The 22982-nt window shown below is 47.0% G+C and overlaps 1 protein-coding gene across 3 annotated transcripts in view; it reads right to left on the bottom strand.

Annotated features, from left to right (window-relative positions):
- Positions 1 to 236: 236 nt before the first annotated feature.
- Positions 237 to 22982, bottom strand: part of srgap3 (SLIT-ROBO Rho GTPase activating protein 3) — a 275811-nt gene continuing 253065 nt past the window's right edge. For all 3 annotated transcript variants that reach the window (XM_073072508.1, XM_073072507.1, XM_073072509.1), the window contains exons 19-22: positions 17557 to 17737; positions 14880 to 15029; positions 12818 to 13145; positions 237 to 9324 (exon numbers count right to left, since the gene is read on the bottom strand). In XM_073072508.1, coding sequence (XP_072928609.1) covers positions 8905 to 9324; positions 12818 to 13145; positions 14880 to 15029; positions 17557 to 17737 — 1079 coding nt within the window. In that variant the 3' untranslated portion in view covers positions 237 to 8904. The remainder of the gene's footprint in view (positions 9325 to 12817; positions 13146 to 14879; positions 15030 to 17556; positions 17738 to 22982) is intronic.

The following is a 22982-nucleotide window of genomic DNA, read 5'->3' as shown; positions in this document are numbered from 1 at the left end:
GCGTGCAGGCCAGCAAGCTGACAAAGGAAGCCTCGAGTCAGCACATAGACCGGGAGAACCCACTCTCGGTGCGCCGGAGCAGTGCAGCGAAGGAACACAATTCCCCTCACCTTCGCCCTTTGACTTTTGACATGTCGGCACTGTCAATGAGCACTGCCAGCTTCAGAAAGGAGAAGGACCGGAGAGGAACGAGTGAGCATGTCTTTTCACACAATAGAGAACAAGAAAGACAAGAAGACATCTTTTTATATATATTATATATATACTGTATGTACATATACATGTATAGCACATAATATGAACAAACATTGTGGGGATAAAAGTGAGCATCCAGTCACTGTACCAAAATAAAATGTCATACTCCAAAGGATACTTAAAAAAATAATTAGAAACCAAATGAGTTTTATTAAACACAGAGAGTGAGATTATTGTTAACCTCCATATACATGGAGGAAAATTAGTCCATGAAGTTACTATATTATTTACTGTTTTGGATATCAAATTAAACATCTCCATTGTAATGAAACATCAAGCTACTTAGCTAAGTGCAAACTCCTGGTGAGTGGATTAGGCTAATTCTATTTCATCTCAACTTGAAACAAGAATCATCAGTATGCTTGACAGAATTTGCAGCATATCTTTGAGTGGTTTGAAGATCTTGTACCAGATCGCAACAGGCAAGGTGGCAACTGCCATGAGGGAAGGGACGCTCGTCTTGTTGACTGTGATCTATTGCTGGTTCCCAATCCCTTTCATCGTCCTTGCCCATTCAGACATGTGATACGGGTAGGAGAGCAGGGATATCGTAACATTGTGGTTTTGTCATTGGCCGATAAGGAAGCAGTCTGGGGTAACGATCCAGTTGATAATCCCATCATCACAGCTTAATTATTGGATTAATTTCTATTTTACAATTGCTTTTCAATAAAGTTAATATAAATTGCTGAAAAATCATTGACAGGTAAAGAAATCGTATGTCCTTAATCTTCCTGTCTTAGTCCAATAGCCCGAGGACTGGAAACTTGAAGTTGGTGGACTGTCTGTATGTGTGTGTGGGAGGGGAGGTGGGGGAAAGGGGCTTGTTTTGCTGCTTGTTATGTTCTGTTTCTCTTTAATTGCGTTTTGTGTTGTTCTGCCAAACTATGTTGACGCCGGAATTTGCGGTGGTACTTGTGGGCTGCCCCCAGCACCTCCTTAGGTGTGTTGGTTATTAACACAAAAGATGCATTTCACTGTGTGTTAATAAATAAATCTGAATCTGATAGATCAGTCTGACAACTTACATGCCTTAAGGACCAGCAAGGTCAAAGGCAGCTTCGATCCGACTGTTATTAGTCTCTTGAACCGACCTCTCATGCACTAAAGATGAGCTTTAGGTTTTCAAATCTACTTCGTTGTGACCCTAGCAGTTTATTTGTCTATCTGCACTTTAATTTCTCTGTAACTGCAACAAAATATTGTTTTCACTACCTCGATGTTATATAGGGCATGGCACACAAACAAGAACCTTTCTGAGGATGTGACTGTAATAAACCAATAGCATCTGCTGTACCCCCCCACCACCCCCCACCACCATCACAGGCAGCTGAGCATGTGACAAAGACATCTGTTCTTCCCAGAAAATGAATTAAAACTACACGGGTCAGCCACTCTACACCCCACAGTGCCACATCTACCATAATTATATATTTTGATGGAAGCAGGTTCCTCAGTTTGCAAAAGTAATGATCTGACTGGAGCAATTGGGTTCATTCAGAGTAGAACACATCAGATGCTGGCCACAGAGGAAAATGGAAATGGAGAGATGGGTGCAGGAGACCATGAGAACGTAAAGAGTGAAGGGACTATTCAGCTCATTGTCACCCCAGTCATCTTATACTGTCACCCCAGTGTGACCAATCCCTCACACTCACCATTCATCCATGATTCATCCCTCCAGTTACATATTCTTCCCTCCCCTTCAGGATCTTCCCTCCACTGAGGCTCTTATCACTCTTCCAAAGAGGAAAATCTCTTCAGTACTTCACTCTCACACTGATTCCATCCTCCTCGTTCCCTATACTTCAATGTTTTGACGTTGGGAGAAATCCTGACAATTCCCCCACCCTTCTCCTGAGTCCCATCCCTCTGGTTCTCATCCCTCCTTCCCTCTCCCCAACTGAGGGAGCCTGCAGCTCTGAAGCTGCATCTAGTAGATGCCTTTAGAATGAACACACCCAAACACGAGTACCAACCTTTATCAAGTCTCAATAAACAAATACAGTCCAGTAGTTATTTTAAAGTTTACATTTTTTAAAGTAAACTAATGATCCCAAATTCAAACTGAGTCCTTGAATTATCTTATCCATAGTTATTTTAATTCTCAGTGGAATCACTCCTGTTAACTTTCTGGCTTGTATTTAATATGCCTAACCTTTAGAAATTAGTTTAATGCTATCTGAATCTCCTGGGATTCTCAAAAAATACTAAAACTAAGGATGTGATTGCACTGGAGGGGGAGATTTACCAGGATGCTGACTAGGATGGAATGTTGCTCTGATAAGGAGACGCTAAATAGGATAAGCTTGTCTTCCTTAGAGACCGCCAGGAACTTGATGTAGATGTACAAAATTATGAGGGCAATGACAGTGTAGGAAACATTTCTCCATTTAAAAAATTGTCTAGTACTGTAGGGCATAGGTTTAAGGTAATGAGTCAGAAAATTTAGAGGGGATCTGAGAAAAAATTGTTTCATTTACAGGGTAGTTGGTATCTGGAACATGCCATGTGGTGGAGCTAGGTACTGTCACAATATTTTTGATGTTTGTGGACAAATACTTGCCAATGTACGGTAGACTACAGAACAGATACTGGTAAATGGGATTGGTATAGGTAGGTGACTGATGGTCAAAACAGACAGAATGGGCCAAAAAGCCCTGTTTCGGTGCTGTGTGACTCCATGTCTCCGTCGCAAGAGAGTTCCTTGTGCCTGTGCCGACTTTGGGAAAAAGCCCACTAGTCCGATCTGTCCCCACATCCCTGCACTGTTTTCCTCTTTGCCCAGTTCAGCAAAGCAACTGCATTCACTGCCCTCTCCCACACCGGATTCCAGATCAGGCCAACCGTTTGCGCTTAAAGGAACCATTTCTATGTTCACTTCTCCCTTTGGAATCATGTTAAACCTGTACCCCCCTGCTACTGATTTCCCAGAGGCAGAATCTGATCTTTCTAATCTCTATGGCAATGTCAAGTGGGCCCCAGCGGAGAGTGCAGTGCAGTCATCTCTGAATCAGAAGGTTGCTGGCTCAGGTTCCATTTTGGGGCCACAACCTTCCACAGTTTGTGGGCTGGTCCGCCTGCCCTATACTGCGTATGAAGATCCCTTTTCACTGGGAAACAGAATGTAGGGAAGGTGAAGGAAACCAAGATGAAAAATTAATAAACTAACAAGCTGTCTGTTCCAAAGCACACCAGGACATAACCCTTAGGTTCATTTTGACTGGTCTGGTGGTTTGTCTGAACACTGTACTTGCAATACAGAGTTTTGAATATATGTTTTTACATTTCAAGTCCTTCAACAAGTCCGGAGCGATACTGGAACATCAGGGAAATATGTCAGTGACAGGGAGGGGGATTTCCTTTGCTAGAGGATCTTTTCCGTTTTAAAGCCCATTATAGACATGAGTCCGTTCTGGCTGTGCTCCCCTGCAGGTACTTTCTCCAGCTCCGCACTGGCTGAAAGGCTGCTCGTATTGACCATCTCCAGCCCCAAAGACTTTGCCACTTTTATATGCAGGCAGGTGAAGCACAGATCCAGTGTGGGGCTCATGTCACACGGACGTACGGTGGGTCTCTGACCCCGTCCTCAGAGTAACTTCACGTTGCAACAGTGTGTCTCTTACACTCACGCGCACGCACACACACTCTCAAACTTTAATTGTCTACCTGTGGTACACTGTCTTTGTAACTGCAACACTCTATATACCTTCCCTTTCGTACCCCTTTGTACCGCCATGTATGGAACCATCTGTCTAGATGGAACACAGACAAAAGATTTTCACTGTGTGACCAAACACTCGGAAACACACTCATAATTCCACCTGTACACGCCCACATACACACAATTGTGCTGGCATTGAACAGACTCTCTTTTATAACCAACAGGCTCTCCCAATGCAGGAAACAAGTCGCTGGAGGAAATCAGCTGTTCCTCCAGATTCCTGCATATTGTTCCTAGAAAAGCAGTGATCTATCGAGCACCTCTCCAGGCAGGTTTGGTTTTCCATAATTCTTCATACTGACAATAGTCATCAGTATCTCACACTGGACAACCTTTACATTCCCATGGATGACTAAGCACAAGGCAGCCTACCTTGGATCAGGCCTGTAATCTCGCTGCTTGTAGGGCAGATCCCTAGCGTGATCCCTGTTTGTACCAGGTCAGATTGGGCCTGTCCTGTTCCTTGCTTTCCCAGGTTAATAAACTCGCAGAACACAAGGCTGAGTTGGGCCTGTAGCCTTGCAGAGTCAGGCCTGCACAGACCAGCAAGGTCATTGATTCATGGAGGGAAGAACATGCCAGGTTTCGGGTTATGAAATGAGGTTTGGGGGGTCATCCCGGAACATCACAAGAGGAGGAGTTTCACAAGAACTATCCCAGAAATGAAAGGTCTAAAGTGTTAGGAGAATTTGATACCTCTGGGCCTGGATTTGATAAAATGCTGTTTATTAAGTTCATTAAATTGGAAAGGGTGAAGAACAAATTCCCATGGTTTAACGTATGAGGAGTATTTGATATCTCCGGGCTTGGATTTGATGGAGTTCGGGAGGATGAGGGGGGAAAGTCATTGAAACTTCTCGAATACTGAAAGGCCTGCACAGAATGTACGTGGAGAGGATGCTTCCATTAGTAGGAGATTTCGGGATCTTAAGGCAAAGTCTCAGATTAGAGGGGTGGTATTTAAAACTGAGATGAGAAGGAATTTCTTCAGCCAGAATCTGCAGAATTAATTGCCACAGAGAACAGCGAAGGATGTCATTAGCTGTATCTAAGGCAGGGATTGATAGGTTCTTGAGGGGTTTAAGTGGGGAGAATAAAATGGAATTAGTGTATTTCACTGTAAGTAGATCGTTAGCCTGGAGCTGGTGGGCTGAAGGACATGTTCCCATGGTATATGACATGATAAGAAGGCGAGTTGAACAAGCTGCATCGTGATATCAGCAAAGGAAGCCTGTGAACATCAGTCAACTGCAAGCAGTGATTTATTGGATGCAACTTGTAGAGTGTGTCTGAGTTGCGCAGTGGATGGGGACAGTGAGAGTGAGTGATAGTGGTTACTGATGTTACCAAGTCATTCTAGCCCAGATACTCCACCAAAGTCCATGACGATGGGGCTGGGGTGGTAGAAATTTCTCACATCTGGCTTGTAAACCAGAATAAACAAGCTGAGAGAATGACTGGGGGAAGTCGAGGGAACACACACGAGTCCTCATCGAGGGACCAGAAGTGGAAAAGGTGAGCAGTTTCAAGTTCCTGGGTGTCAGCATCTCTGAGGATCTACCCTGGGCTCAAAATATTGATGCAATCACAAAGAAGGCACAGCAGCGGCTATATTTCATGAGGAGTTTGAGAAGATTTGGTATGCCACTTGCAAGTTTCTACAGATGTACCATGGAGAGCGAACTAACTGGCTCTTTCACTGCCTGGTATGGACGGGCCACTGCACAGGATCAGAAAAAGCTGCAGAAAGTTGTAAACTCAGCCAGCTCATCATGGGCACTAGCCTCCCCAGTATCCAGAACACCTTCAAAAGACAATACCTCAAAAAAGCAGCATCCATCATTAGAATCTCCATCCTCTCTTCTCATTGCTGCCACCCGGGAGGAGGTACAGGAGCCTGAAGACACACACTCAATGTTTCAACAACAGCTTCTTCCCCTCTGCCATCAGATTTCTGTATGGTCAATGAACCATGAACACTGCCTCACTGTTATTTCTCTCTCTGTTTGTACTAGTTATTTAATTTAATTTTGGAAGTATACTTCTTATTGTAAGTTTTTAATGTTATGTATTGCAATGCTGCAGAACAACATTTACCAGTGACATTAAACCTGATTCTGATCACAACCCTGGCCACTCATATCATTTGGACAACACGTACAAAATGCTGGAGGAACTCATTAAGCCAGGCAGCTTCTATGGAGAGGAATAATCAGTCAACATTTCGGGCCGAGACCCTTCATCAGGACTGGAGAGGGAGGAGGAAGAAGCCAGATAAGAATGTGGGTCGGGGGGGGGGGGGGTACAAGTACACTCTGGCAGGTGATAGAAGAAACCAGTTGAGGGGGAAGGTAGGTGGGTGGAGCAATGGGGATGAAGTGAGGAACTGGGAGGTGATAGGTGGAAGATGTAAAGGGCTGAAGAAGAAGGAATCTGATTGGAGAGGAGAGTGGACCATGGGAGAAGGAGGGGCACCAGCGGGAGGTGACAGGCAGGTGAGAAGTGATGCCAGAATAGGGATAAAGGGGTGCAGAGGGTAAGTCACCAATAGTTACAGAAATCAATGTTCATGCCATTGGGTTAGAGGCTACAGACAGAACCTTAGGGTGGCCTCATTGTGACCATCTGATGAAGAAAACACTTGGCATGGTTGTCTTCGTTGGTGAAGCCACTGAGTACAAGAGTTGGGATGTCATTTTACGACTGTACGAGACACTGGTGAGGCCAATCCTTGGGGTATTTTGTCCAGCTATATAATAATGTCATTAAATTGGAAAGGGTGCAGAACAGGTTCCCAAGGATGTTGCTGAATTTGGAGAGCATGAGCTATAAAACTGCATGAGCTGTAGTTGTTTTCCTTGGAGTGTAAGAGGTTGGGTTGATGTTATAGAGGTTTATTAAATCATGAGGGGCATAGATACAGTGGGTAGTCACAATCTTTTTGCCAGGGTACGGAAGTCTAAAGCTAGAGGGCATAGATTTAACGTGAGAGGGGAAAAAAATTATAGGGAACGTGACAGACAACTGTTTCCACACGGAGGGTGGCGAGTATAGGGGATAAGCTGCTAGACAAAGTAGAGGACATGGGTGTAGTTACAACTTTTAAAAGACGTTTTGACAGGTGCGTTGTTTAGAGGGATATGGGCCAATCGCTGGAACCGGAACCAGCTTAGGCAGACATGTTTGTCAGCATGGACAATCTGGGCTGAAGGGCCTGTTTCTGTGCTGTCTAACTCTATGACTCTAGGCTGGCTTGCTGGTCTGTAACCGGGCTTGGGCAGCAGTGTCAACATGTGGTCAAGCAAACACTAAACGCGATAGGTCCGATCCACTCTCTACACTGTCGAGTCACCAGTCCCCAGCGGCTGCCAAACCCAGATACCATCTTTGTCCCTGAGTTGACAGAATAACATAGAGGTGGTGGGGTAGGGGAATTACTATCCTAGTCGATATCCCCACTCCACTGTTCCCTCAGCGTTGCACGGCCTGGCTCGTGTGTGAGGGGTGGAAGTTAACCACGTTGGTGAGTGCTTGTCTGTCTGTTCGCAGCAAGTCAATGTCTTGGAGAGAGAGGAAGGGGCAAGATAACACCTCAGCCAGCTTACCTCGAGAAGAAGCCCCAGCCTGAATCGAGCTGCACAGGTCTGAGGGGGCTCCTGCCTTCTACAAAGGTAATAATTAAATGCCACGCAAAGGCCACCTGCCCTATTCTGTGGCCAAAGATATAAGCTCAGTGGACTCCCAGTTACACTGTTTGTAATGGTGTCTACAACAACTGAAGGGGCGCACGGACAAAATGAACATCCTCTGAATTGTTCACCTTTCAGGAATCTTTCCTAAGTCTGACATCTATAATGACTGATGTTAACCACACAGTGACATCAGTCCTCAAAAAACACAAGCCAGCTACACCCTCCCCTACACACACACGCGTGCGCGCACAGAGACACACGCACACACACACACACACACACACACACACACACACACACACACACACACACACACACACACACACACACACACACACACACACACACACGTGTAAACTAAAGGAACCTTAACGATCATGTGCAGTTGTCCAAGGAGATGATGAAATATCACATTAAATATCACACAGTCCCTTTGCCTGTTTCTGTGACACTATGTACATCGAAAACATTTTCTTACAAAAGGAATACTACATAGATTAAATGCTTCACAAAAAGTAGGATAAGTTAATCTACATATTTTAGACACACACTCTTTGCCTAATTTCCATATTATTGTTACGTTATGCTGCATTAAGTACAACTGTAATATTAATTAGTTAATCATTAAACTGGTAATACTGTGCTACAATATGTATACGTCAATTCCCCCTTCCCCCACTTGCTCAGTACAAGCAGGGGGAGTGAAGCTCTTGCCTCTGCCATCTATTTACAGTGTTGATACTGGGCACCAGAGTAGTTGGCTTAACCACAAACATCGTGAGGGAGGAGTGGATGTGGAGATGTTCCAGTGGAAGGAACTCCCAGATGTTCTCAGTTGGAGCTGAAATGAAATGTGTTTTGTTGCTCCTTCTCAGCGGCCTCCTCCCAAACTGTATTTCCTCCTTCACTCCCACAGAACGCAGCCCCTGCACCTGCTTGTATTGCTTGGATTGCCAGCTCTCCTGAGCCTGCTCAGGACGTGCAGATTAAGGGCCGTTCATCCCAGGTGTCGCTGAAGTGGAGGCGGTTTTGCGGATGCGCGTGTGCAGGGAGACTGGGCCGACACTAATCTCCTGCTCTTGGCAAACCGGTTTCACCAGGGAAACGGCATCAACTACACGTTTACCTCAGTCTCGTTAATCAAAGGGACGGGAACAGAAGCCTAAACCTGGCTGGAAGGCTTCCTTCTCTCTGTTCAGGCGGTGCTTCGTACTGGGAATGAGGCTGGTTGGGTCACATGGTGCCGGACTTGTCACCCCCGCTGTTGGGGAAGACCTTCTCGGTAGGGGTCACGGCTGGACTCCCGACTCCCGAGCTGCTGCCGCTGCTGCTCGAGCGGTGCTGGACCACAGGGCGCACGGGCCTCATGGGAGGGGGCCGGAGCTGCGAGCCCGCCAGGCGGGCGGAGAGGGCCGGCTTGAAGGTGGTCATCATCTCGCTGGAGGAGCTAGAGCTGCGGCGCATGGCGGCGTCGGGGTCGCGGATGACGATGGTGTGCAGCGGGCTGGCCGGCTCGGAGTTCACCGCGCCGCTCGGCGGGATCTTCATCTGCTCCAGCGTATCCAAAACCACGTCGGGTGCCTGCTTGGCCGTGTTCTGCCTCTCCAGCTCCCGCAGCTCATTCAGGGCAGTGCTCATGGTCTTCTCTATATCCTGGCCAGAAAGTAAAATCAAAATGACTGTGCAGAAACGGCCATCCCTCCCCCTCCCCTGAGGATATGATGAGCAAGCTTGGGCTTTCCTCTCTGGAGCAAAGGAGAATGAGAGGTGACTTCGTTGAAGCGTGCAAGATGATAACAGGCAGAGATCAATGCATAGCCAGAGAGCTTTTCCCCAAAGTGAAAATGGCTAATACAAGGGGACATAATTTTAAGGTGACTGGAGGAAATTATAGGGGGGATGTCAGAGATAAGTCTTTTTTTTACACAGAGAATGCCAGGGAGGTGGTAGAAGGAGATATGTTAGGGGCATTTAAGAAACTCTTAGATGGACACATGGATGATAGACAAAGAGAAGGCTATCTCGGAGGGAAAGGCTCGATTGATCTTAGGTCAGAAGGTTGGCACAACAGCGTGAGCTGGAGAGCCTGCACTGTGCTGTGATGTTCTACGTTCTATTTGGAACCAATTTCTGGGACCCTGAGCAATGCACAAAACACTGGAGGATGTCAGGAGGTCAGGCAGCATCTGTGGGGAATGGAGAGTCGACGTTTCAGATCCAGGTCTTTCACCTGGGACTCTGAAACAAGAGGGCGTAGACCATAAGACATAGGAACATCAAGTCTGCCCTGCAATTCCATCATGGCTGATTTATTTTCCCTCCAACTATGTTCTCCTGCCTCAAACAAGAGAAAATCTGCAGATGCTAAAGATCTAAACAGCACACACAAAGTGCTGGAGGGACTCAGCAGGCCAGGCAGCATCTTTGGAAAAGAGTACAGTTGACGTTTTGGGCTGAGACCCTTCATCAGGACTGGAGAAAAAAAAGATGAAGAGTCAGAGTTAGAAGGTGTGGGAGGGAGGAAGAAACACAAGGTGATGGGTGAAACCCGGAGGTGGGGAGGGAAGCAGTAAAGAGCTGGGAAGTTGATTGGTAAAAGAGATACAGGGCTGGAGAAGGGGAATCTAATAGGAGAGGACAGAAGGCCATGCAAGAAAGAAAAGAGGGAGGAGCTCCAGAGGGAGGCGATGGGTGGGTAAGGAGATAAGGTGAGAGAAGGAAATGGGAATGAGAATGGTGAAGGGGGGGTGGGGGCATTACTGGAAGTTTGAGAAATCAATGTTCGTGCCATCAGTTTGGAGGCTACTCAAACAGAATACAGGGTGTTGTTCTTCCAGTCTGAGTGTAGCCTCATCAACAGTAGAGGAGGCCCTGAATTGGCATATCGGAATAGGAATGGGAATGGGAAGTGGAATTAAAATGGGTGGCCACTGGGAGATCCTGCTTTCTCTGGCGGATGGAGTGTAGGTGCTCGGCAAAGCAGTCTCTCAATCTAAATTGGTTCTCACCAATATACAGGAGGCCACACTAGGAGCACCGGATACAGTAGATGACCCCAACAGACTCACAGGTGAAGTGTCTTGAATGGGTTATGGGGGAGGAGGTGTAGGATAGTTGTAGCACTTGTTCCACTTGCAAAGCTAAGTGCCAGGAGGGAGGTCAGTGGGGAGGAACAAATGGACAAGGGAGTCGCATAGGGATCGATCCCTGTGGAAAGCGGAAAGCGGAGGGGGAGGGAAAGATGTGCTTAGTGGTGGGATCCCTTCAACATTCCATTGTACCCAAGGACGTGGCCTCCACAGCCACCTGTGGCAAAGAATACAGAATCACCACCCTCTGGCTAAAGAAATTCCTCTTCATAGTTTAGAGTGGGAGGTCAAAGATGTAAAGCGGGCTGATGCTGTCTGTCCTTTTGATTGTGTGTTGCTCGAGATTCCAGCATCTGCATTCTCTTTTGCCTACAGAATAAATCTCTGTGAGTAATTTTCAAGGTGGTGATGAAGGTGATTGATTTGGGTACAGCAATGGACTTTGTCGAAATGAATTTTGGTAAGACATTCGACAAGGTAGGCTCATCCAAAAGAGTAAGATGCATGGTCACCATGGTGACTTGGCCATTTGAATTCAGAATTAGCTTGGCCTGAGAAGTCAGAGGGTAGAGGTCAACAGGTCATTTTGGCTGGAGGCCTGTGAATAATCGTGTTCTGCAGGGATCCATACTGGGACTTCTGCTGTTTGTGATATTCTGTATATAAACGACTTGAATGAAAACATGGATGGCTGGGTTAGTGAATTTGCTGATGACACAAAGGTTGGTGGTTGGTGAATCATGTAGAAACTTGATAAGTGGGATGTAATCAGTTGTAGGTGTGGTGGAGAATGAGAAACGGAGCTTCATCCCGGCACATATGATGTGTTGCACTTTGGGAAGTGATAATATACGGAGAGATTCTGAGGTGCAAGTGCATAGTTCTCTGAAAGAGGCTTGCTTACCTAATCAAGGCATCTAGTCTGTGCCAAGCTGTTATTCTGTCTAGTGCCATTAATCTGTGACTGGACCATAGCTATCCATACTTCACCCATCAATGTACTTAACAAAAATGTTGAAATCAAACCAATATCCACCACTTCCACTGGCAGCTCGCTCCACACTCTCACCACCCTCTGAGTAAAGAAGTTTCCCCCTCATGTTCCCATTAAATATTTCACCCTCTGCCCCAACCTATGACCTATAGTTCCAGTTTCACCCAACCTCAGTGGAAAAAGCCTGCTTGCATTGACCCTATCCACACCCCTCATAGTTTTGTATATCAAATGTCCCTTCAGTTTTCTGTGCTCCAGGGAATAGTTCAACCTTTCCTTGTAACTCAGGTCCTCAAGTCTCGGCAATGTCCTTGTAAATTTCCTCTGCAGTCTTTCAACCTTATTGATATCATTCCTGTAGGCCACACAATGCTCCAAATTAGGCCTCATCGACTTCTTGTACAACTTTGCATAACATCCCATCTCCTGTACCCAATACTTTGATCTATGAGGGCCAACGTAGCAAAAGCTTTCTTTATCACCCTGTCTACTCGTAACACCTCTTTCACAGAACCATGGATCAGTATTCCCAGATCCCAGTAGTAAATCTGTGGAATGCTCTGCCACAGACTGCGGTGGAGGCTAAGTCCGTGGCGGAAGTTGATCATTTCCTGTTCAGTCAGGACATCAAAGGATAAGGTGAGAAGGCAGGTGTATGGGGTTGAGTGGGATCTGGGATCAGCCATGATGGAATGGTGGAGCAGACTTGATGGGCTGAATGGCCTAATTCTGATCCTATGTCTTATGGTCTTACCTCTCTCATGTGCCACCGTTGAGACTGAGGACTGGAGGTTGGAGGCCTGGAAGCTGCCTGTCCTGGGGGGTAGGGGTCTGCATGTGGGTGGGAGCGTGGGAAAGGGGCTGTTTTGCTGTTGCTTGTTTTGTAGTGTGTTGGCTGAACATTGTGGGCGAGCTATATTGGCACCGGGATGCGTCGTGACACTTGTTGGCTGCCCCCAGCACATCCTTGGGTGATGCAAATGATGCATTTCGCTGTATGTTTCAACTCACACGTGATCATCATTAATCTAATATAGCCAATAAATCTGTATTTAGTCATTACCTCGGCCAGCGCCTCTGCCTCCAAGGCCTTGTGGTCACCAAGGCTGCTGTGACGGGTGGAGACTGATGTCTGCCGCATGGGGTGCCCGTCTGCCAGATTCTTCCGATCGGGATAATTAATGCTGCCAGCGCTGCCGAAGGTGGCTAGCCGCCTCTTCTCCGGGCTTTCCATCCGGCCCCGGCTGACGGTGATCTTATGGGGACTGCTGGGACAGGCTGCAGCCCGTGGGGGTGTGTCGATGGCCGGTCCGGAGCCCCTGACTGGGCTGTGGGCATCCCCTCCACTCCGACGCCGCTGGATGGCAGCTCCGTCCGACCTTAAGCGCACCCTGAAATGGTAATGACAGCAATGGAAGGTCGGTTCAGGGGTCATGGACATCAGGGGGGACTGGAAGTGTGGGCATTATTAGAACAGCCACTAAGTTCAGGCACGGCCACTGTGATATCAGGTGGATCAGCGACATCAGCCAACAGATTGGTCAGGAAATTTCCCTCCTCTCCTTCAAAGTTGCACCACTAGCATGGCGGGCAGAGCTGCTCCCTCAAACCCCGGTGAGCCAGGTTCAATCCCCACCTCGGGTGCTGTGTGGGTGGGGTTTCTCCTTCTCCCTGTGACTGTGAGGGTTTCCTCTGACTGCCCCAGTTCCTTTCGACATCCCAGAGACGCGCAGGGTCAGTGGATGAACTGGCGGCTTTAAGCTGCCCCAAGTGTGTAGGGAGTCCCAGAATCTGTGGCCAGTTAATGGGACTGTGGGAAGAATAGGTTACAAGGGAAACCAGCAGAAGTTTCGCATTGTTCTGTGAGCCAGCATGGAATCTTTAGGCTGAATGACCTCCAATATCACAGGGAAATATGGACGTGCAATGTTTTACTGTCATACAGCACAGACACAGGCTCTTGCCATCAATTCTATGCCAACCATCATGCAGCCATTTACACCAATCCTCCTACACCCCCATCATCTCCCTCCAGATTCTGCCACTCACCTACACAACGGACAGAAGCCAAATCATCTACCAACCTGGGCATCTTTGAAAAGTGGGGAAAGACTAGAGCACCCAGAGGAGTCATGGGGAGAACGTGCAAACTCCACACAGACAGCAGCTGAAGTCAGCATTGAACCCAAGGCAACAGAGCCGTGGGACAGCAGCTCTCCTCCTGGTGACCCTACATTGATCTGAGAGGGCAGGCAAGCCTTTGCATTAACGTCTCCGGTGAAAGGCAGAGCTCCCAACAGTGAGGGGTGACCCAAAAACCTTCTGACTGGGGGAAGAGACTGCCCAGCTCAGCAGTCACAGGGAGAGCATGCAAGCTCCGCACAGACAGCGTTCAGGATCAGGAATGAATCTGGGTCATAGCTGGTACCAATCTCACTCTGGTCCCTGGGACGGTGGGCAGTGTGAAATACCCTCCCTATCTCTCCTGACACACCCATCGACCCGGGCAGTACAAATGCAGCCAGTTAAATGATACAGGTGACTTCTTAAACCAACCTCTTCCACTGTTTCAGACATTGTGTTTGGAGATACAGCACAGTAACAGGCCCTTCTGACCCAACGCACCTCTGCCACTCAATTACAACTGTGCGACCCATCAACCTACTAACCCGTATGCGTTTGGAATTTGGGAGGAAAGGAGAGCAGCTGGAGGAAACCCACGTGATGGGGGGAGGGGGGGGGAGGAGAACGTGCAGACTCCTTATTGTCAGTGATGGGAGTCTGACCCAGGTCGGTGGTGCTGTGGTAGTGTCACACTAACCACCTACACTACTGGACTATTTATCCTTATGTGACATTGAGGATGAGCCCAATCTCGCCAGCGCTGAGAAAGAGGGACAAATCGCAGTGACAGGATTATTTTACGGAAGGAGGAACCTCAGCCTATTTGGCATTTACTCACTGGGCCATTTGGGGAGTGAGCTCTCGAAACCAAACATTGACAGTTAGTGTCAAGAACTGCAGGTTTCCATTTGTTCTAAACTCTTTCTGTGAGGTAGGCCGCAAGGAGAGCCCTCACTGCAGGGATGCCAAACTGACTGTGGTCAAAGAAAGGGGGTGAGTACCTGCCCAGGATACCTCCGAAGGAAAACTCTGGCAAGTTGTCCGAAGGAGACTGGAGGTCGTTCTTCGAGGAGGCCTTGTCATCCAGCAGTGGGCCGCTGCTTGCCTCACTGTCCGCTTTCTGGCTCAGGCTGTCAGAGAAGGCGTCATCCCTGAGGAAGGCAGGCAGACGTCAGTATTCCTTCAGCTAATACCCTTGCATTTACAACGTGCCTCTCATAACCTTGATAAAGAAGCTTTGAAGCGTTATACTCTGCGAAACTTGGTCTTAATTATTTAACAGAACACAGGCAAAATACTGGAGGAACTCAGCAGGTCAGGCAGTCAACATTTTGGGCTGAGACTCTTCATCAGGACTGGAACGGAAGGGGGAAGAAGCCAGGATAAAAAGGTGTGTGTGGTGGGGGGGAGGGATGGAACAGATGACAGGTGGAATCAGCTGAGGAGAAGGTAGGTGCGATGAAGCGACAAGCTGAGAGGCAAAAGGTGGGTGAGGTAAAGGGATGAACAAGGAGGAATCTAATAGGAGAGGACAGTGGACCATGGGAGAAAGGGAAGGAGAAGGGGCACCAGAGTGAAGTGATGGGCAGCTGAGGAGAAGGGGTAGGAGGCAAACCAGAATGGGGAAATGGAAAGAGAGGAAGAAACCGCAGGAAGTTAGAGAAATCGATATTTACGTTGTCAGGTTGGAGGCTATCCAGATGGAATACTGAGGTGTTGTTCCTCCAACCCGAGAGTGGCCTCATTGTGGCAGTGGAGGAAACCATGGAGCTACATGTTGGAATGGGAATGGGAAATAGAACTGAAATGGATGGCAACCAGGAAAAATCACCTGATGTGTTCTCAGATTACCTGCCAGGGGAAGGGTCCAGCTTCTCTTCAGAATACTCCCATGGAGAGGGCATTGCGATGCACTCTCCTGAAAGACCAGTCCACCCTCGGCGCTGCACTGGACGGTCAGCCTGGGTGACTGTCATTCTGACCCCGGGGGCTTATTACAAAGTAAAGCTCTGACTACTCTGCCTCATAGAGGACCCAGTCTAAGCTGACTAACCGATTGCCATGGAGTTGACTACTGCCCTGCTGTCTCTGTGCAAGGCCACCCCTTTGATCGAGCACACTGACGGTATGGCAGCTGCGTTTTATGGAGCTGGAGTAAGTTGAGAGCTAGTTAAGATCAGACACGTTTGGTCAAGCAAGAAGCTTTGTAGCTGGGATAGGGTAACCATTAGCCTAGCAGTCAAAACCAGATCTAACCCAAACTCCTGTACTGGAAGGACTGGCAAAAAACTTTGGGGTTTCTGCTGACGCCCATTCTCCAGGTTTACAATGAGCTGAGAGCTGTGATTTGTTTTAGTTTAGAGGGGTGATCTTATTGGAAGATATAAGATCCTGAGGGAATGCTGAGATGTTCCCATTAGTGGGACAGCCACAAGCAAGAGGGTGTAGTATTCTTTACCCTGGAGGCTGGATCATTGGAGATATTTAAAAGGAGGCTGATAAATGTTTTTTTTTATTTAGCGATACAGCACAGTAACAGCTATCAGCCCACACGGCCCAATTACACCCATGTGACCAATTAACCTAACTCTTAGTTCTTTGGGAAGTGGGAGGAAACTCACGTTGTTATGGGCTGATGTATAAACTCCTTACAAAAACAGCAGTGAGAATTGAACCTAGGCTGTTGGGGCTGAAATAATGTTACTCCAATTACTTAGCCACCATGCTGCCCTGGTATACTGTACAAATATTTGAAAGATGGGGGAGTTGAGGGCTGTGGGAAACTGGCCCAGCTTAAGGCATGGTAGGGAAGCTTGAAGGGCCAAGTGGCCTGCTCTTGCTAATTTCCTGCAGATTTTCTCGCAGCCACAGGTCTGGGTAATCCCATCGGTTCGATGATGGCTGAGAAAGTACTTATGAAGGAGATGAATTCTTATTGCACTAGGTGAAATTCTGGGTGCAGTCCCTTTTAGAGCAAGGCTCTTGTGCATAGTTCACTCTAAAATGTTATCACAGATAGAAAGTGTTTGGCACACTGGCTTTCATCCTTCAGGGCACTGAGTACAGAATTTGGGAAGTTATGTTGCTGTTATGTTATATAGGCATTAGCAAGACTGTATGTGGAATATGGTATAGAGTTTCATTTACCCTGTTATTAGAAAAGATGTTCTTAAACTAGAAAGTGCACGAATGATTTACAATGATGTTGCTTGGACTTGGGAGTCTAAGCTTCAAGGAGAGGTTGTGTAGACTTTAGTCCCTGAAATGTAGGAAATTGAGGGGTAACCTGGTAGAGGTATATAAAATCACGAGAGGCAGAGACAATGGGAAAACCTTTTTCCCAAGGAAGCTAAACTAAAAACAATAGGGTCTAGCCTTAAGATCAGAGGCTAGGGATTTAAAAGGGACATAAGGGGCTTCTTCTTCACACAAAAGGTGGTGTGTATTTATTTGGATGAGCTTTTAGAAATAGTGGTTGAAGCAGGCACATTAGTAACATTTAAAATATATCTAGATAAGTACATGAGGAGGAAATGTGTAAAGAGCTATGGGCCACACACAGGCAGGTGGGACCAGCTCGCTGGGCATCACAGTCGGCATGGACGACTTGGGCCAATGGACCTGTTGCCACGTTCCACCACACCATGAGACCACCACTCCCTGGGGACAGGCACTTACATGTCCTGTACCACAATGTACTGATGCGGGATTAGACCATCCAGCCCATTGTGCCGTCCCTCCCACCAGTCCTCGGAGGCTCTGTGGTACAACAGCAGGGAGGCTCCCTTCTTGAACGACAGCTCCCGCGGCGACCGGCCAACATAGTCGAACTTGGCGATGGCTTCGATCTGCTCAATCTCTGCAGAGGGTGACAGAGAGACAGTGATGGTCACTATTAGCGATAGATACTCACAGGCTCATGCTCTCTAAGAAGCTGGGTTTGGCGGAAAACAACTTCAGGAAGGGGCACGTTATGGGGTGACGACTGTAATTTGGATAAATAGGAAAGTAGAGCACAAGACAGAGAACTATTCCACTCCCCACTCTTTCTCCATGACAATGAAAACTCTCACTCATTTCCTGCTGACTTTTGCCAGTCACATTAAATCCATGCTCCCTCTTGGACTATTCTACAACTACGATGAGCAAAGCCTTTGGGCATGCTTGGAGAAGTAGAGCATTTGCATACTCTAGGGGTGATAGTCGTGGAACCTGGCTGAGGAGTGAAGTCCGACAACAATAACTTGTAGTTAGTTGATTCGGTTGTTAAGAAGGCATAAGGTGCGCTGGCCATTAGTTGGGGGGTTGAGTTCAAGAGCTGTGGAGTAATGTTGCAGCTCTATACAACCCTGGTTAGATAACACTTGGAATATCATGTTCAGTTCTGGTTGCCTCATTATAGGAAGGATGTGGAAGCTTTAGAGAGGGTTAAGAGGAGATTTAACAGGGTGCTGCATGGATTAGAGTGCAATTCTGTTTGAGAATTTAGTAATGACCAAACCACAAAGTAGACAAAAATCTCAAAACCAGTTACCACCTTTATTTCATGATATCATAGGGAGTCGTCCTTCCAAGGAACAATGACTCTGCCAATGTAAGGTTACAGTTCAAATTTATATAGCAAATCCAATCACATTAGGCCAGCAGGTCTCAAGACAATGTTTCTGCTATTTACACAAAATTGGCATCTACACAATCGGTTCCTCATTGATCAGAGTACAAAACAAACCGTTAATCCTGTTGCCTCTCAGATGAGGGTCAATGGTCCCTCATTAATGATATGATCTGTTGTCAGTACAAGAAACGTAGACCCATTCTGTTTCTTATTATGCTATCCCCATGTTTCTGTTAACCCTTAGTCCTCAAGCTTAATTTTTCCTCCACAATGTGTGATGAGGAAAGGTTGAGTGAGCCAGGGCTTTTCTCTTTGGAGAGAAAGAGGATGAGAAATGACAAGATAGAGGTGTAGAAGATAATAAGAGGCAAAGATTGAGTAGATAGGCAGAGACTTCTTCCCAGAGTGGGAATGCCTAATAGGAGGGGGCATAATTTTAAGGTGTTTGGAGGAAGGTATAGGGGGATGTCAGAGATAAGTTTTTTTCACACAAAGAATTGTGAATATGTGGTATATACTGCCAGGAGCTGTGGCAGAGGCAGATACATTAGGGACATTTAAGAACTTTAGGTAGGCATGTGATGATAGGAAAATGGAGGGCTATGTGGAAGGGAAGGGTTAGATTGATCTTAGAGAAGGTTAAAAGGTCGGCACTGCATTGTGGGCGAAAGGGTTTTGTATTGTTCTGCAATGTTCTGTGTTCTAAATAGCACCCTTAACATGCCAGGCCATGTCACAGGGTGAATACAGGATAGCAATAGCACAGCGATGCAGAGGGGGCCAAGCCATTGTGTAAATTTAATGGTGAGGAGGATAGGTTTTTGATTAGTAAGGGTGTCAAAAGTTATGGGGAGAAGGCAGGAGAATGAGAGGAACCAGCCACGACGGAATGACGGAGCTGACCCGATGGGCCAAATGGCCGAGTTCTGCTTCCATGTCTGATGCGGCTGGTAGATAGGTAACAAGTGTTAAATAAATACAGTGGCCTTTCACTAATCCGACTACCTATAATCCGGGTCCTTCGATAATCCGGCACTGGTTTCAAATTTTCCGCGGAACTGTAATTTCAAATTTCTCGGGCCACTGTACCAATCTACTGTGCATTGTTTTGGTTGCACTAGATCTCTTCACGTGTTGGCTCGCTCTTGTAAGCACAGACAGGTGATTTTTGCTTGTTTTCTTGCATTTATTAATAGCATTTGCGTGAGGCGTGGCTGCCTGGCACCCGCCCATCTCACTCGCCAGCGCATGCTGGGTCGGTCTGCCTTCTCACTCGCCTACCGCTGTCGCGCACTGCCCTCTGGCATCACCCAGCCGGCGCTCTGTTCTCTTCTGCCTACGACCTCAGATCAGACGTGGCGACCCACTGAATTTAAGCATATTACTAAGCGGAGGAAAAGAAACTAACGAGGATTCCCTCAGTAACTGCGAGAGAAGAGGGAAGAACCCAGTGCCGAGTCCCTGGCCACCTGGCGGTCGCGTGAAATGTGGCGGATAGAAGACCTCCTTTCTCCGACTTCTGCTTCTGCTCACCCAGATGTGCTGCCACCAACATCAACAGTTTTTGAAGAAACTGTTGTGCCAGTTTCAGCACCAGTTCCTGATGCTTCACTCATTTTTCAAGATGAAGATGTTGATGATCTGACAACCCACACTTGCAGACATGTAACTTTGCCTGAAGGTATATGAAACGTCTCACTTTAGAAGCTGAAGTGCTCAACTGTTCTGTATAAGTTAATTCCTGTACACTTACGTGTACCCTTTATTTTATCTGTGCCTGTACAGTATATTACTTTATTAAAATTTCACTTGCTACTCATTTAATATTTCTGTTTCATTATTATCTAACTTGTACTGATTTACATGATATTTTAAAGGTATGATGAGGCGGTTAGCTATTGCTTAATATGATCCTTCTGTAATTCGGCATTTTCACTAATCCGGCACTCTGAAGGTCCCGATGGTGCCGGATTAGTGAAGGTCGACCTGTATTTTTTGCTCAGTGACGATGCTGCCTCACGGCGCCAAAGGCCCTGACTCAATCCCGACCTCCATTGCTGTCTGTGTGGAGTCTGCGGGTTCTCTCTGTGAATGTGTGGGTTTCCTCTGGCCTCCCCTGTCTCCTCCCTCATCCTAAGGTTGTGCAGGTTATTGGTTGCTGTAAATTGTCCTTAGTGTGTAACTAAGGAGTAGAATCTGGGGCGAGTTGATGGAGAATAAGATGGGATGAGTGTAAAATCATGGACAAGTGGGCCAAAGGGCCTATTCCATGACATGTGACTTTATATAAAAAAAGTCGAAGCATTGTAGAACACACTAGGTCAGAAGGGATGTTGTATGGGGTGTAGTAAAGGATGAGGGAGAAGTAACAAGGCAGAGGGTTTTAGCAGGGAAAAATTCCAGGGTGTAGGACTGGGGAAAATGAATGCACAGTTGAGGATGGTGGACCAATTAAAAGCAGAGTTGGCCTAGAGGTCTGAACGAGCTGGGGCTTTTAGGAGTTACAGTATCAGGGGTGGAGGTGAGGTGCTGGCAGCTGAAGGTGGTGACGATATACCCAGGCTGTCAAAGGACGGGCAGCCTACGGGAGTACTGGGTGATGGGTCCAGACTGGACATAGGCAGTGGAGAAATGCGCAGGCTCCCGTTCAAATTCCACACAATAGCACAGGAACAGGCTATTCACGCTGAACTAATTCATCGAATGACACCTAATCTCCTCTGCATACACATGGTGCAAATCCCTCCATTCTCTGCCTAGCTAAGTGTCTCTATTATATCTCCTCCCATTCCCACCCCAAGCAGTGCATTCCGGACACTCAACACTCTTCTGTGTATAAAAACTTACCCCAAATATCTCCTTTAAACTTGCCCCCAATTGTCTTAAATACTTGCTACCTAATATTAGAAATTCTGACCCGGAGAAAAAGATACTGCTGTCTACCTTATCCATGGCCCTCATAATCTTATAAACTCCTATCCAGCCCCACTCTCAGCCTCCATTGCATCAGAGTAAATTACCAGGACCAGCTAGGTCTGGAGACAGAGGCAATCTGAGCAAGGACCATCGGGGAAATTCATGATCCACCTATCTGTTCCTCAACCCACAGGAAGAAGAGCTACTGTAGCACAAACTATCAGAGAGGGGAGGAGGTCAGAAGTTGAGGAAGGGGCAGGATTGGCAGCTCAATATTCCAGGATACTGACACTACAGGCCTGATAGAGGTGTAGGCAAGAGAGGAAGGGGAGTTCTCTTCTTATTGCAAGAGGACATAGAGAGGATATTCTTTGGGAATCTTCTACTGAGGCCACATAGAAACAAGAAGGGGATGGTCAACTCTGATGGGATTGTATTATAGACCCCCTCCCAGTAGTCAGTGTGAATTGGTGGAACAGATATACAATTGCACCTAGCTGTGAACATAGCAGGTAGTGTTAGTAAGAGGTTTTAATTTCCCTAATATTGACTGTGCCAGCCTCAGTGTCAGAGGGTTGGACAGAGTGGAATTTCTGGTATGTCCGGGAAAGCTTCACTGTATGGAGGAACCAACAAGAGAAGGTACAACGCCGGACCTCTTCTGGGCAATAATGTAGGCAAGTGGCAGAAGTGTCTGCGCTCATACACTTTGGGACCAGAAACCATAATGATATTAGTTTTGATATGGTTAGGGAGAGGATATGACCGCTAGGGTACCGGACTGAAGCAGAGCAAATTCTGGAACTGTGGGATGGAGCTTGCTGTGACTGTTTGCAGGGAATGGAGGGTCCGCCAAGTGGGAGGTTTACAAACGTGGTGTCGAGGGGGCCTGTATGCTCCTGTTAGAGTGTAGGACAGGGCTGGTGGGTTTGGAGACTGGAGGCATTGAGTGTTTAAGGAAAAGGGGGAGGCATTCAGTGCATATGAGCAACTGGGAACGAGTGGATCTCTTGAAGATTATAAGAATTGTGGGAGAGCACTAATGAGAGAAATTGGGGGTGGGTAGAAAGAAGATATGAGAAGGATCTGACAAGCAAGGTGAAGTGAAATGGCAAGAGATTCTACAAGAATATTTAAGAGTAAAAGGATAGCGAGGGAGAGAATGTCTCCTTAAAGATTGCATGACCATCTGAGTGTGGAGCTAAAGGAGATGGGAGAGACTTTTAATGAATAGTTTTCTTCAGCTTTTACTGTGGAGAATATGATGGAAGTTAAGGAAATGGGGGAGATGAATGGTGTTGGCTTGGACAACATACAAATCAGTAGGGGGAGTTGTTAGAGGCCTTACAGTGGATGAATCCCCAGGCCTGGCCTGGGGCATTCTCAGACCTTGTAGAGAGCTAGAGAAGAAACTGCAAGGGTCTTTGAAGAGGTTTTTGCTTTCTCTCTGGTCACTGGTGAGGTTCTGAATGAACGGATAGCAGCTAATGTGGTACCAATGTTTAAAAATGGAAGCAAAAACAAGACAGGGAACTACAGGCCAGTGAGTCTGATATTGGCGGTGGGTAAATTG

The sequence above is a fragment of the Hemitrygon akajei genome, chromosome 19, assembly GCF_048418815.1.
Source record: "Hemitrygon akajei chromosome 19, sHemAka1.3, whole genome shotgun sequence".
NCBI lineage: Eukaryota > Metazoa > Chordata > Chondrichthyes > Myliobatiformes > Dasyatidae > Hemitrygon > Hemitrygon akajei.
This window is presented reverse-complemented; position numbering and strand designations above follow the sequence as displayed.